The 15,383-nt window shown below is 33.9% G+C and overlaps 3 protein-coding genes across 4 annotated transcripts in view; 2 read left to right on the plus strand and 1 right to left on the minus strand.

Moving 5' to 3' along the window:
• The window catches only part of LOC111419327 (CAP-D2 condensin subunit), a 24,591-nt gene extending 18,097 nt beyond the window's left edge, over positions 1–6,494 (plus strand). For both annotated transcript variants that reach the window (XM_071195701.1, XM_023052107.2), the window contains 4 exons: positions 620–816; positions 868–1,038; positions 1,090–1,362; positions 6,009–6,494. In XM_071195701.1, coding sequence (XP_071051802.1) covers positions 620–816; positions 868–1,038; positions 1,090–1,362; positions 6,009–6,417 — 1,050 coding nt within the window. In that variant the 3' untranslated portion in view covers positions 6,418–6,494. The remainder of the gene's footprint in view (positions 1–619; positions 817–867; positions 1,039–1,089; positions 1,363–6,008) is intronic.
• Positions 6,490–7,786, minus strand: LOC111419338 (NEDD8-conjugating enzyme UbcE2M). The gene is made up of 3 exons (XM_023052120.2): positions 7,366–7,786; positions 7,126–7,310; positions 6,490–7,065 (listed from the first exon to the last, which is right to left on the minus strand). The coding sequence occupies exons 1-3, from the start codon at positions 7,469–7,471 to the stop codon at positions 6,808–6,810; spliced, it is 549 nt and encodes a 182-aa protein (XP_022907888.1). The 5' UTR covers positions 7,472–7,786; the 3' UTR covers positions 6,490–6,807.
• On the plus strand, positions 7,772–11,236 carry LOC111419334 (mitochondrial ribosomal protein S35). The gene is made up of 5 exons (XM_071195717.1): positions 7,772–7,848; positions 8,001–8,185; positions 8,239–8,326; positions 10,363–11,060; positions 11,116–11,236. Exons 2-5 carry the CDS (start codon positions 8,089–8,091, stop codon positions 11,208–11,210), a joined length of 978 nt encoding a protein of 325 aa, XP_071051818.1. The 5' UTR covers positions 7,772–7,848; positions 8,001–8,088; the 3' UTR covers positions 11,211–11,236.
• Positions 11,237–15,383: the final 4,147 nt, after the last annotated feature.

Raw genomic sequence — 15,383 nt, forward strand, 5'->3', positions numbered from 1 at the left:
TGGTATACGTGTTTGTCCAAGTACTTGTCGCCTGTATCTGCGTTCTGTTTTTATCTCGAGCCGGAGGTACTCTTTAAACAATTATTCGAAAAACGTTGTTCCATTTTTCAAATAATGACGCATATGATCCTGCACTTATCCACAACTAAAACTGAACAAAATTTGGCCTGTATATTTACATCTGAATATGTTTCAAGTGGAATATACACCCTAACAACATGTAACAATTGACAAAAGTTTTATGTTGTACAACAGAAGATTAAGCTAGTACAATAGATTCCAATAAAAGGTGCCAGATTTAAAAGGAACAATTATTTGCAAACCTCAGGTGGCTAGTCGGCCACCATTTAGGATTGCATCTTATCTAATAATTTCTACACTCATTTATAAAACTGTAATCCAATCTAGACTGGAATTTTTCACATAGATGATTCAGGAAGTTAAACAGCATACAATTAAATTCCATTCATACAAAGAATGGATTTGCAAAACTTGACATGTTCAAAATAAAACCTGAGATGCGTGCGCATAATTTGTATCTTGTCTTTCTTTAGAACATTTTGATATGCAAATATTTTTGTGAAAAAAGTTCGTATATTTTCAAATACATTTATTTTAGGGCGATGACAGTATTTTGGATGGAGCAGATGCAGATGATGGAGACGCCCAATTTGTTTTAAACATATTGGAGTATAAAATAGTAACCAACGCAAACAGCTTAGGCGCATTTACACCATTTTTCCTCGAAGTTTGTCAAAATTTAAACAAATTTCCCAACGAACAGATTCAATGTGGATCGGTTATGGTTTTAATGAGGTAAATTTCGCTTCCATTTAGATCCACAAAAATAACAAATACAATTTTTAGATACATGATGATGTCGAATGTAATGTGTCGCCAATACACAACTTTAGTTTTCCAAATACTATCAACAACGAAATCGGCAAATTTAAAACGATTAATAATAATAAATTTAGCTGATTTATTGGCGAGATTTCCAAATATTATTGATCCATACTCCGCGCAAATTTTCGACAAGTGATTAAATTAATATTAACCCCCAATTTTTATTTAATGATTAATTTTTAGGTTATCTGATCCAGATCCGGGAGTTCAAAAAACGACGTATTTCATCTTGGCGAATTTACTCACAAGAAATATGTTACGTGTTAACAAAAAAGTTTATGTTATGACACTACCGATAACACAAGAAGACTCAGGTCTTAGTGGGACTGCAAAAAAGTTTTTTACACAATTAGCTTTGAATCATCAAGCGCAATTAACCAATATTTTACCGGATCTTTTTTCGTTTCTTTGTGCGAGAGAAGATGATAATGAAGAACAGTTACGATACATAATGAAGTAAATTAATTATTACTCTCTATTTTTTAATTCGGAGGAGTAAAATGAAAAATCACGTTTACACAGAGTAATTTTTCAAAGCTATTTTTTGAAGGAGTTTTAAAACCAGAGACGATTTTAAGTAAACTGTAGTTACGAATTTAATTACTTATTTGTTTAAACATAAAAATTAGGGCGTAACTACTTACTTTGTCCCACATAAAATGCAACATGTCGATATAATTTGACATTACACTAAAATCTCGATATAGCTGATTAAATGGGGAAGGCAGTTTCCGTTATAGCTCAATAAAAATATGTATACAATAATCTAGCGCTGAATAACAAATAAAAGTAGACTAATACTAGCACTAGAACTAACACTATATCTAGATCTAGAAACATTCTGTTTAGCTGTACCTCTCTTAAGACGGCTGGTACGTGGTAGGTAGCGCTAGTTAGCCTAAAATATCACTATGTTGTATATTTTTATTGAACTAAAAATAGAACTAACACTAGACCTAGACTGTCTGAGGACGCACAGCCAAACCCAAATATTTCTAGTTCTAGGCCAAGTGTTAGTTCTAGTTTTACTTGTTATTCATCGCCAGGTTGTTGTATATTTTTAGTGAACTAACACTAGAGCTAGAACTAGAAACATTTGGCAAGAGACGCAAGGCTAAACCCAAATGTTTCTAGTTCTAGATCTAGTAAAAGTGCTAGGTTATGCTAAATAGCACTAGCTTGTTATACAGGGTGTGTCAAATGTCTGGAATATAGCCAATAACTTCGCCATTTGCGGTTTTAAAGAAAAATGTTTCAAATACAAGTTTTTTTATTAATCGTGGTGCATTTTTTGGCGATATTTGCTTGTTTGTATTGTTTTATGTTTCGTTGCTATGGCAACCAACATTGTTATTTTAAATGGGATGCATATATATTTTTTGCACACTTTGATAGAGAATAAATCCCTCTATGCGATGAAGATATCAAATCATATAGTTGTATAAGAAAAAAACAAGAAAAAATGCGTTTTCTGAAAATGTTAAATCAGAAAATTACAATCAAAGTAGGTGCTGAAATAACGCCGTTGACAACTTTAAATGTCAAAAAAATGACAGTTTCAACAATTATGAATAATTAATAATGTATGGGTGCAGTGACACACATTTAATGTAGTTTCGTCATTGGTAACTGACTTCGGCCGTCCATTTTTTGGAAAGTATTTAACACTTCCGATGTTAAAGAATATTTTTAATATTTTGGATACTGTGGATTGTGTAATTTGTGTATCCGGATAAATATTACTGACAGTGTACAAACTTCAGTTTAGGTGCGTTTTCTATCGCCGTACCCATACATTATTATTATTTGGATTCTTAGTTGCGTCATATTTGTTTGAACTGTCAATTGTTTGACATTTATAGCTGTCAATGGCGTTATTTCGGTGCCTACTTTGATTGTAATTTGTTGATTTGATATGTTCATTGTGTAGAGGGATTTATTCTCTATCAAAAGCTTTGTTCTTCCCTACTCTGCACAACATGGCACTAGTATGACGTCATAGTGCAATTAAGTGTAAGTAAGTGCAAGATTATGTCAACTGAGTGCAGGTTAGAAAAGTGTGTAAAGCGTGGTCGCAACGAACAGGTTTTTATCAAGAAGTCTATAATATTTGAAACGGACGAACAGGAGATTGTCAACGAAATAGTCGTGGAAAATGATGAAATCGCAGAATGTTTTTTAGTAGCGACTCATCCGACAATAAAAAAAATTGGAGTAGTTTACCCCCTGAAGCCTTTAGATATGTGTGATATATCAATGAAAAGCTCTTTAAAAATGAATATCAGTTTACATTTACCACATTTGGATAGCTGCTTTCGTCTTCAAGCTATGCGCGAATTTATACTGTTCGCCCCGATTTAATCTATCTTGTCCATTTTCTACTGCCTCTACTGGGATTGAATGTACTGTGTTCTCTAACACAACCAATATTAATTAGTAATATTAATTATTACAAAACACGCTTCCAAATATTCCGCCATTTTAGTTACACTGAATTACACTGCACCTTTTGAACTTAATCGAAAGCAGGTGCAACAAAATCTGCACTAACTTGCACTGGCTGCACGAAATTACACTGCGCATGGGCCAACGAAAAGTGTGAGTGCAACTGCACTAAATTACACTATCCCCAACGAACACACAACATCTGCACTAAACTGCTTAGTGCAAGTAGTGCGGTCCCAACGAACAATGCTAAAATATGCAAAAAAAAACATATGCATCCCATTTAAAATAATAATGTTGGTTGCCATAACAACGAAACAAAAAAATGTAAACAAGCAAATATAGCCAAAAAGTGCGCCACAATTAATACAGAATTTTTTATTTGAAACATTTTTCTTTAAAACTACAAATGGAGAAGTTATTGGCTATATTCCAGACATTTGACACACCCTGTATACTTGTAATGAACTAAAATTAGAACTAGAAAAATTCGGAACTTTCGAGTTCTAGTTTTACACTAGCACTATAACTAGAGCTAACACAAGACCCAGAACTAGAATCATTCGGGTTTAGCCGTCTTGAGAGACGTGCGGCTAAACCCGAATGTTTCTAGTTCTCGGTCTAGTGTTAGTTCTAGTTTTACACTATCGCTAGAATTAACACAAAACCTAAAACTAGAATCATTCGGGTTTAGCCCTCTTGAGAGACATGCGGCTAAACCCGAATGTTTCTAGTTCTCGATCTAGTATTAATTCTAGTTTTACAATAGCACTATCACTAGAAGTAACACAAGACCTAGAACCATTCGGATTTAGCCGTCTTGACAGACGTGCGGCTAAACCCGATACTTTCTAGTTCTACGGTTAGTTCTAGTTTCACACTAGGACAATCACTAGAACTAACACAAGACCTAGAATTAGAATCATTCGGGTTTAGCTGTCTTGACAGACGTGCGGCTAAACCTGAATGATTCTAGTTCTAGGTCTAGTGTTAGTTCTAGTTTTACACCATCAGTAGAACTAACACAAGACCTAGAACTAGAATCATTCGGGTTTACCCGTCTTGAGAGACGTGCGGCTAAACCCGGTACTTTCTAGTTGTACGGTTAGTTCTAGTTTTACACCAGCACAATCACTAGAACTAGCACAAGACCTAGAACTAGAATCATTCGGGTTTAGCCGTCGTGAGAGACGTGCAGCTAAACTCGAATGTTACTAGAATCATTCGGGTTTAGCTGTCTTGAGAGACGTGCGGCTAAACCCGATACTTTCTAGTTCTAGGGTTAGTTCTAGTTTTACACTAGCACAATCACTAGAACTGACACAAGACCTAGAACTAGAATCATTCGGGTTTAGCCGTCTTGAGTGACGTGCGGCTAAACCCGATACTTTCTAATTCTAGGGTTAGTTCTAGTTTTACACTATAGTCTGTTTTTAAACTAAGAGGAGCATTTTAAATTTCTCACCAGATTGACCTTGCACGTGATTGGTTGAATGCGAGGAAGGTTTATACACAGGCAATTTTTAGTTCTTGTTGACAACGATTTTGAATTTGGAGGTTAGGCTATTGATTATTCAAATGACGTGAAACAAATAATAATAATAGACAACCTAAGCCTTGACGTCACAGAGATGGGCGGAGCTTATACTGACTCCAAACATTTTCGTTGCTAACTGTGTTGCTAACGGTAAATCACTATATGCAATTTTCCATTAGTGTTAAAATAAAATAAACTAAGTGATGACATTTCAAATGACAATTTTTGACGATTTATCTTAGCAACGAAATTGTTTGGAGTCAGTGTAAGCTCCGCCCACCTCTGTGACGTCAGACTTAGGTAGTCTATTATTAATTTAAATTTACCGCTAAAAATATCTAGTGATATTTTCTGGTGATATTTCCTAGTGTAAACCTGACATTCGGATTCACTCCTCTTAGTTTAAAACAGACTATAGCACCATCACTAGAATTAACACAAGACCTAGAACTAGAATCATTCGGATTCGGGCTAAACCCGAATGTTTCTAGTTCTCGATCTAGTGTCAGTTCTAGTTTTACACTATCACTAGAACTAACCCAAACCCCAGAATCATTAGGATGTAGCCGTCCTGAGAGACGTGCGGCTAAATCCGATACTTTTTAGTTCTAGTTTTACACTAGCACAATCATTAGAACTAACACAAGACCTAGAACTGGAATCATTCGGGTTTAGCCGTCTTGAGAGACGTGCGGCTAAACCCGAATGTTTCTAGTTCTCGGTCTAGTGTTAGTTCTAGTTTTACACTATCACTAGAACTAACACAAGACCCAGAACTAGGATCATTCGGGTTTAGCCGTCTTGAGAGACGTGCGGCTAAACCCGAATGTTTCTAGTTCTCGGTCTAGTGTCAGTTCTAGTTTTACACTAGCACTATCACTAGAAGTAACACAATACCTAGAACTAGAATCGTTCGGGTTTAGCCATACTGAGAAACGTGCGACTAAACTCGAATGTTTCTAGACGGCCAGCAACATCTTGAATTTTCCTAGTGTAATTTTTGCTTAAAACTGACCAATAGCAACCCTTCTTTTTGGCGCTTCAATTTCAAAAAGACTCCTCCGAATTACAAAAAAAAGAGTATATTTAAACGATTTTAATTAAATCTTATTAATTTTAGGTTTATTTTTGATTCAATTGATAAAAACAAATTAATGGAGGGATTAGTGGATCGTTTCTGCGCAAAATTAATCAACAACGAAGATGATTATATTCTTTCAAACGTTGGATTTTGTCTCCACCAAATACAATACAACGATAAGAGTGCAAGAAAATTAGTTGATAATTTTCCAAATTATAAAGATGCGTTACACAACGCCGATTTGTATTCTTGCTTCAAACAAATTATGGCTGGTTGGGCAAAAGCCACGAAATACAACCTGAAAGAAGTCGTTGTTGAATTGGAGGGAAAAATCGCGGAATTCTTCCAAATTAAAGATCTCCCACCGCCTAGTTCTACTCACGTACCTAGAAGTTCCCGAAAAAAGGCGACTCAAAAGAAGAAACGTTCCAGAAGGAGCTCTTCCTGAAAACAAAAAAAAAAGTTAAGTTAATTTTTACTATTAAATATTTTATATTTTTAAAATAAAATAACCTCGAAATAAATAAAAAATATCTTTATTAATTTCCTAAAATACAGGGAGGCTTTTAACCCCTTGAGAATAAGAGAGAAAGAAGAAAAAAGGGGAACAATTCAAAAATCATAATACACCAGAATACATTTCTTCTTTTAATAACTTTATATATCAAATGCTTGTATTTTGAAAAAGTGGAGTCAGATTTAACTTGATTGAAACAGGGTATTCCGTTAACATCCTGTTTCCCTCCAACCTTACAATCACTATATTCTTAAATTAATGTCCTTAAAAACAAACGTTCATTTGAACAAAATAATAATAAAAAAAAATAACGACAAAATTTCACTTCAGACATCGATCAAAGTATTGACCCCCAACCAAGCCCCCACACATTGCTTTTTGAACGTTCTGCTCGAAAAGACGTCTATTGTTTGTTAGAACGTCCGCTGCCTCTTTATTTAATGGATCTTCCGGATTTGGTTCTAAGAAAAGATATTGAAGCCCATAAACTATACTGTTAATTGTTAAGACGGGTTTCCAATCTTCTCGGAGTATATTTAAACAGACGTTACCTTGATGATCAATATTTGGATGATAAACCTTGAAAGTAAAAAAGAAAATTTTCAAGGTTATTAAAAGAAATAAATAGAAACTACTTACTTGTGTTTCACATTTGACCTTGGGTGGTTCATGAGGATAATTAGGACCAACTTTAAAGCTAAACACAAATCTTCCCGTCCTATAAAATCCTTCATCTGGACAAATAATAAGTTTAAATGTTAATAAATCATCGGGATCGGGAAATTCGGTGGTACAAGTTCTAGGTAGATTTAATTCGTTAATATCTAAACAAAAATACGAATTAACAATAATTATAATATAACATCTTTGAAAATATACCTTTAGCGATACGTAATTGGGCTGCTGAAGGTTTTTTTTGGTTGCCCCCTCGAGGAGAAGCCTCCCCATCTTTCTTCTGTTGCTTTAGCGAAAACAGTTTTATCATTGTGTTTAACTAATAAATCTACCGCGACTAATCCTTTCTCGAACGCGGTTTTTACGCCGTGAAGGCTCTTAGAACGGCCAAAGGAGTTCGTTTTTGCAGTGTTTCTGGACGATCTCGCTGTCATTCAACATCTGTCAACATACACGACGTTCGGGTACGTTCCGATTTTCGGTTCCAAAACCCTCATCGTTTTCAAATTTTATTTTTACGGCTATTAATAAGCACCATTAAAACATTTCGCTCCTCTTCGTCCATTTATTTTGATTATATTAATTTTCACTTTAAATTTATTCTCTGTCAAATTCGAAATATTTCAGTTTTTAGATGGTTACCTGGGAAATCGTGCATCACGAATTATAATTATCTCTGGAGTGGTGGTACGTCAAATCACTTTAAATTTTTTAAATTTCCCCGTAATCCTAATTTATTTATTCAAAATTAATTATTGTTATGATTAAAATTCATTAAAATAATTTAATAATAAATTAATAATCAAAAAATTTAATTAAATTAATTTTTCCATTTTTAGAACGTTTCCTTGATTTAGGATTTTAAACTTAACCTCACTTTATTACTTTTGATGTCTAAAAGGTCTAAAAAGAGAAAAATACACTAAAATGGCTTTATTAAGCAGAGTTTTTATTAAATCAACGCTATTTAACAACTCCACGAAAATAATAATATGTTATTCCAATCAAGCACAGCATAAAAAAGGTTACACATTATAATTTTTACATCAAAATGTTCTTATTCAATAATCTTTGCAGACGATTTCTTACCATTAAACTTGAAAGGAACAAAAGGGCAAACAGCCCCAAGAAGAAAACCTAAAAAACATGTTGTTTCTCCACCAAGGTAACCATAAAATAAGATTAGGTATAATTCAAGTCTTAAAAATCGACAATTTTTTTTAATCGACGGGAAATCACTCAAGTAAGCCGGTTCAAATAAAAAAAATATGGAAAAATGTAAAATTTACGGAAAAATCACTTTAAAGTTGCTACATGACGTCACTTTTTGTGACGTCATCCACCATGCTAGCCATATACAGGGTGATTCACATAAGAACAGACACAGAGCAGGGACATGTAGAGGAAAACAAATTAAGATGATTTAAAGTAACTTATCTCTATACTAAGTTGTACACCTGAGGAGTTATAGGCCTTCAAAATTGGCACTTAAATTTTTAAAAAGTTCAATATCTTTGTAATAAATTAAGCTAGAAAAACCAAATTTGGTATATATTATGGGTGTACCAAGGGTATTAAGTGGTAGCAAATTGAACTCAATTGAGGCATTTCAAACGGTTGATTAAGGGTGATGGTACCCTAAATTTGGACAGATTTTTTTAACCTTTTGGCGGATTTAATACATTACTACTTCATTTCATGTGGAATTTAATTCTAAAACTTTTCTTACTCTTATTATTTTTTGAAAAACTTTGTCGTTTTCATAAAAAACTGAAATAACTAAAGACACTTATTTCGTAATGTTACTTAAAATAAGCGTAAATTCAGTAGTCGGCTGTGAATTTGTACGTCAAACTTGACAAATAGGTTATAAAACCTTGTCGTCAAATAACTTTATACAATGTGTTAATTAATTATCCTACCCAATGTCATCATTGTAAGTATGCAACCAATATCACAGTGTTCGTATTACAATACGCAAATTGCGTTATTGGTTGCATACTTGCAATGATGACGTCGGGTACGTTAATTAATTAACACACTGTGTTTTCACAGCACATTTGGTTAAAACGCATATTTTCGGGTGAAATACGGTTGTTTATTAGGTTTTCGACGCACAACGACTAAAATGGTGTTGTTTACCATCTATAAACTAAAGATAATCTAATATCTATACCTGATGCCCTACCCCCCTTTTTAAACGTTACATACTTTCTAGTTCTAGGTCTAGTGTTGGTTCTAGTTTTACACTAACACTAAAACTAACCCAAGACCTAGAACTAGAATCATTAGGGTTTAGCCGTCTTGAGAGACGTGCGGCTAAATCCGAATGTTTCTAGATCTCAGTCTAGTGTTAGTTCTAGTTTTACACTAGCACTAGAGTAGCTTCTCGTACAAAGTTTTCCACTCCATCTTCCAATTGTTCTTTAATGTTCAGTTGAAAGCTCAACCGCATTCTTCCTTTAAGTTCCAATCTAAAGCTTTCCCAATTTGTTGTACCATTCGTCAGGGTTGGTTTTCTTTCCTTTTCAATAATCTTTTCACTTAAAACTCGACTGCAGTATGATCCGAAGCTAGGTCGTAGTTATCATGCACTTCCAGAAAATTGGGTGAACATTTCTTTGATATAAAGAAATCCAATAAATCAGTAGGTTGGGTTTCCTGATGAATGATAATTGGCTTCAATCTCTTGAATGGCTTTCAGTAGTTCTTTCCTTTTTGTAGTTGTAACTTCTGATCCCCATTCTGTGTTTGTTGAAATTTTTGAAAATATGCTGCTGCAACATATTTTGATTATTGATTTTCACACCAAAACTGCACACATCTGTATTTCCTCCTTTTGCAGGTGGACTTCTTCGTAGTGTTCGATATTTTCGCTTATAATAATTGCGCTTCCACCTCTTGCTTGATTGCTGGGGTGATATGTTTTGTAAAATCTTATATTAATAGTTTGTTGTTTTGTTAGATGTGTTTATGTAATGTGTAAAATATCAATCTTCTGTAATGATAATAAAGCTGCAATTGTTTCTTTATGCGTTAGAACACCATTAGCATTCCAGGTGGCTATCTATAATATTTATATTATGATATTATAATCATTATTTCACTTTGTTTAAAATAAACCGTCGATTTTTAAGCCACATGATGATTCTTGAATTTTTCCTAAGATAACCATACCTAAATAATAAAATTACATTCAAGGTGTTACGAAATGGCTGTTGATCAAGATTGGGGTTCAGTTTGGCCAGGTCCACGTACGTTTCATCCAGCAACTGTTCCTTTACCAATTAGACAAGGTTACACTGAAAAAGGTGCACCCCCTGGCAAATTTGCCAATGCGGAATTAATGAAAATACCGAATTTTCTTCATTTAACACCACCCGTCGTTAAAAGACAATGCGAAGCATTAAAAAAGTTTTGTACTCCTTTCCCTGAGAATTTAAAAACTGATGAACAATGTGAAAAACATTTTCCAATTGAAATTACATCTTCGAATTATTGTTTTTCATCGCCATCGATTAGAAATCCTCTATCGAGAATTGTAACATTAAAAATTAAATTGTCTACATTAAATCTTGATAATCACGCAACGGATAAATTTAGACGACTCGTTGGTGATCGATACGACGAAAAAACTGACATTTTTACTCTTGTTACTGATCGTTGCCCAACGAGACAACAAAATTACGATTACGCAATGTATTTATTAACTGCCTTGTATCATGAGAGTTTTAACGTTGAAAGTTGGGAAAAACTAAAGAGCGAAGCTGATATGGAAGTTTATATTTGGGAGAATAACGCTTCGAAAAAATGTGTTGAAGAATTATTTGGGAAAAAAGCTGAAGAAATTGAAAATTGTAATGAGTATTCACAACGTGTTTCCGAATTAATGAACGAAGGTGAGTTGGGTTATTAAAAGTAAATTAATTTATTCATTGCTTTATTTTTTTTTAGGTGAAAGTGAGTATACGTTAGAAAATTATGGAGCGTCTGTGCGAAAGTTGTTTAATTTACCAAATAAAATTATGAAGGAATCTTGTAATAAATAAAAGTAATAAATTTTTAATTAAAGCAATGATTTTGTTATAATTAATCAATTTAATATCAAGTAAATGAATCAAATAAACAGTAAACTATGTATTTTGCAACAAGAGTGTATTATACAGGTTGATTCAAAAAACGCTGACAGACTTCTAGGGCAGGTAATACATCAAAAATTAAGATGAAAAGTCCTAATATACATGGGATCGCAAATGCCTCCTTAACAAGATATATCGGGTCAAAGTTTCTTTAAAACTAAAAATGGCGTAAATAATATTTTTAAAAAAGTGCTTTTTATTGCAGATAATGTTTAATTTTATAGAAACTTTGATCCGCTATATCGCCAACGAGGCATTTGCGACCCCATGTATATTAAGACTACTCTAGAAGTCTGTCAGAGGTTTTTTGAATCATCCTGTATAAGAAGACAAAGTGGTCTTGCTGCCAAGGCAGTTGCATTAATACTTGAGGACATGCATTACATCTTATTTTTTAGAATGATACATAGCAGCATAGCTGCCTTGGTTCCATTAGGTTTGACTTTCTAACTCCAATTGGGTTTACGCCACGCTTTTCGCGATCACCAGTGGCAGTGGTATAGTGCCTAGGATTAACCAGGATTAACGGACGTCTTGCCGACCGAACCGGATTTTATTTGAGTTCAAGTCAGCGTACAGAAATGGGAATCGAACGAAATTTTTAAAAGTGCGATAACTTATGTTTTAGTGCATGTGATTGGAGATTGGACAATACCGGGACCTTAAAAATACTGGTTTGGGAAGTTTTTGATTTAAATTCGCCTGTAGCTGAAAAAGTGAAATGCAAAATATCTTCGGAAACTTATCAATATTCTGGAAACACCAGCACATTGATAAATCATATTAAAAAAAAAGTATCCTAGTGAATATTGTAGACTTCGATGATAATAGTTTTACAACTAAAAGTAAACAGTCCTCCACGCGACATCGTCGTTAAGTTAAACTGAAAATAACATTTTAATCGAACCGCTTTTGTCGCTACCACCTATCTTTTGATGTTGAACCTCCAATAAAACGATTCAAGCAAACTCGCTTAACCGTACCACAAAAAATTTTCGTAACAAATTGTCGAAAATAAAGGTTTTCGCAAATACACCAAAATATTAAATACCGATTATGAACTGCCTTCGAGAAAAAAATTGACTCAGATGTTGGAAGAAGAGTATAACATTGAGTGTTGTGTGATGTTGCTTTGACATTAGATATTTGGTCGTCAGACTGTAATAAAAGGTTCATTAGTGTAACCGCCCGTTATATAGAAGATACGAAATTGCAACCATACAGATGAAAATATAGCAAATATTGGATGAGTGGTAAGTTCTAAAATAGTGACTATAGTTACAGACAATGCAGCTTTAATGAAAAAAGCAGTTAGCGAAATTTGAACTAAGCAAAACTATTTCTGTGTTTTGACAGAAAAAGATACCACTGCTAATAATAATCAGTTATTGCAAGTAATAAATAAATGCCGAGCGATTGTTTCATATTTTAAACATAGCACAAAATCTTCATATGCCTTGGTCGGCATGCAAATGAATTTGAATGTAATCAAATTAAAGCAAGATGTTCGCACTCGCTGGAACAGTACTTTTCATATGCTCCAACGCCTATTAAAGCTCAAGGTTCCGCTTTCTGATACTTTACCTCCACCGAATCTGGATTCTGAAAAGTCCAACATCCGTTTGTAAAGGTAACTGCAATTTTATCCGTGGAAAAGTATCCATCGTTATCATCTGTTATACCTCTTGTATTCGATCTACGACATACCATAAATAGAAAAACTCCAATGACACAGACAGGCAAGCACTTACAAAGAACTCTTTCTGTTATAATAGAGACGCGACTTGGGGTTTATGATATTAATAGAACAGCAGCAAAAGCTAGTTTTCTTGATCCGCGATATAAATAAACAGCGTTTAGTTCAGAAAGCAACGCTAACAATGGACAAATGTGGATAATAAATGAACTAAACGACTACTCATCAACGAAAACCTTGAACTTAACCGACCAAACTTCTACATCTACTGTTTTTGACGCTGCTTCTACTTCTACTATTGTATGTCCAACTCCACTACAACTTGTCCAGCAGCCAGAATGATAAAACTATATAAACAATACTGGAGTGAAAAAAAAGTCTTTTTACGAAGTTAGCTAAAATAGCGCATAAATACCTCTGTATACCAGCGACTTCGGTGCCATCCGAAAAACTGTTTCCTAAAGCGAGTATTTTATGTAATGAGTAATGAACGAAGAAACCGACTAGCATCCCAAAAACTTAATCAAATACTGTTTTTCAATAAACTGTATTAAAAAATATTCTTATAATTCAACTTTGAATTAGTGTAGATTCGTTAAAATGTATTTTCTGAATTATAGTAAGTATTTTATTTATTGCCTACGGCCCTACGGTACAATTTTAATAACAATGTCCGACACTACCTAAAAAATACCACTCGGTTTACGCAAATTTTACACTTGGTTAACTCGGTTTGGCGAAAACCCGAGTTGGCCCATCGATAGTATATATATTTAAAAAGACATTAAAACTGTTAATCGAGTTAATCATGTCATATAACAGCCGAAGCAGCTCCGCTGCTGAGGTAGTAGCGTCATCAGTTTAAAAATAAACAATAAACCTTAATTTTCAACAAGAACGTGTTATATAAGAAGCCAAAGCAGTGTTGCTACTCGCCATTCTTCATCGCCTGGTTGCAATCTTTGCAAGGATTGTAAATGATAAGCATATCTATGACATTTTTTAAGAGGCGATAAACACGCGCCCTAGAAATTTGTAAGGCATTCGCAACTCTTTTAATACTCGTAGTGGGGTCTCTGTCGAACTCACGCAAAATTCTTCTTCTAAAGTTTCTTTGCAGCCTAGCATTGTTATTATTACGATCTACCCGTCGTTATTTAACCCTTGTTGTTCATCTATTTGTCTATGTACTTTCACCATCGAGATATAATATATTTACTGGAGTGCGTGCTTTGAACTAGAAAACGAGTCGTCACCCCATAACGGCAAAAAGCTTCAGTTCCGTACGTAATATTTATTATATATATATATTTTTTCCTAAACTATAATAACTTAAATATGTATTATTTGGTATTTTTCATCATTATTGAATAACATTGTTTGAATTACTTAGTAAATATTGAATAAATTCATGCTGAATTATATCCATTAGTTAGTACTATTTGTATTTCTTGCCGTTATGGGGTGGAGGAACATGCTGGCGAATCGGACCGTTTTCTCGACCAAGCGAATATCGTATCTCGATGACTTTCACAAACACAGAAGGATGCGGACGGATGTCTTCTATTTGGATATCTTCCTCTATACTCTAGGGCTACTTCTGCTGAAATTCCGTTTGCAAACCGATAAACAAAATGAATATCCGCTAACTCTTGGTTACGAAAAATACACGACATTTTAAAAAGTTTTTATGTAGCAAACAAAAAATCAAAAAGCGCATTTTTAGCGCATTTTGATAAGAGTACTATTTTTGCTTAAAAAAGTACCGAGAATAAGAATTTTTATTCAAAAAGCTAAAAAGTGTACTGTCAGAAAAGTTATTGTTATTTTAATCCGTAAAGAATACGTTACAGAGCGGCTATAATAAAAATGGACTCTATATTCCACTTTCTTATTCCAAAAAACCTCCCTATACCAAATTTGAATAGAATCGGTTGAAATACACGTGTAATATTAAATAAAAATCAATTTAAAAATTTAATTTGAACAACCTGTATCTCCAAAACAAAGCGTTTGTCGACTTATGTTTATATGAAGTTTTTGTGTTAATTTTAAAAGATCTATCGACTGTTAAAGTCCTGCTAGAAAAATCTGAAACATCTTGTATAAATGAAATCATAGAAATGACAATTCTTCCAATGACGAATTGTCAATGAGCAAGGCCTTTGCGGGGAGGATACGTTCATAACGTTCATAAGAACAGTGTTCATAGGGAGTTGGATAACCTTATACAGTATGTTTATTCCAAGGTCTATAGAACATAAGGTTACCCAATACCGATTCTCCTCCTCTGAGAGGCAAGGTGGGTCAGTGACGTAGCTGGTTCTATGAACAACACAACACCACCTATACTGTGGTACAGTCTATATAAAATATTTAAACCTCGC

Source organism: Onthophagus taurus, chromosome 1 (assembly GCF_036711975.1).
Source record: "Onthophagus taurus isolate NC chromosome 1, IU_Otau_3.0, whole genome shotgun sequence".
Taxonomy (NCBI): domain Eukaryota; kingdom Metazoa; phylum Arthropoda; class Insecta; order Coleoptera; family Scarabaeidae; genus Onthophagus; species Onthophagus taurus.

Coding starts and splice junctions, on each gene's coding strand:
- LOC111419338 (XM_023052120.2), bottom strand. CDS start 7,471: ATGATAAAACTGTTTTCGCTAAAGCAACAGAAGAAAGATGGGGAGGCT. Junction 7,311..7,365: donor CCAATTACGTATCGCTAAAG/GTATATTTTCAA, acceptor ATTTTTGTTTAG/ATATTAACGAATTAAATCTA. Junction 7,066..7,125: donor AGGTCAAATGTGAAACACAA/GTAAGTAGTTTC, acceptor TTTACTTTCAAG/GTTTATCATCCAAATATTGA.
- LOC111419334 (XM_071195717.1), top strand. CDS start 8,089: ATGGCTTTATTAAGCAGAGTTTTTATTAAATCAACGCTATTTAACAAC. Junction 8,186..8,238: donor TCAAGCACAGCATAAAAAAG/GTTACACATTAT, acceptor TAATCTTTGCAG/ACGATTTCTTACCATTAAAC. Junction 11,061..11,115: donor TTCCGAATTAATGAACGAAG/GTGAGTTGGGTT, acceptor ATTTTTTTTTAG/GTGAAAGTGAGTATACGTTA.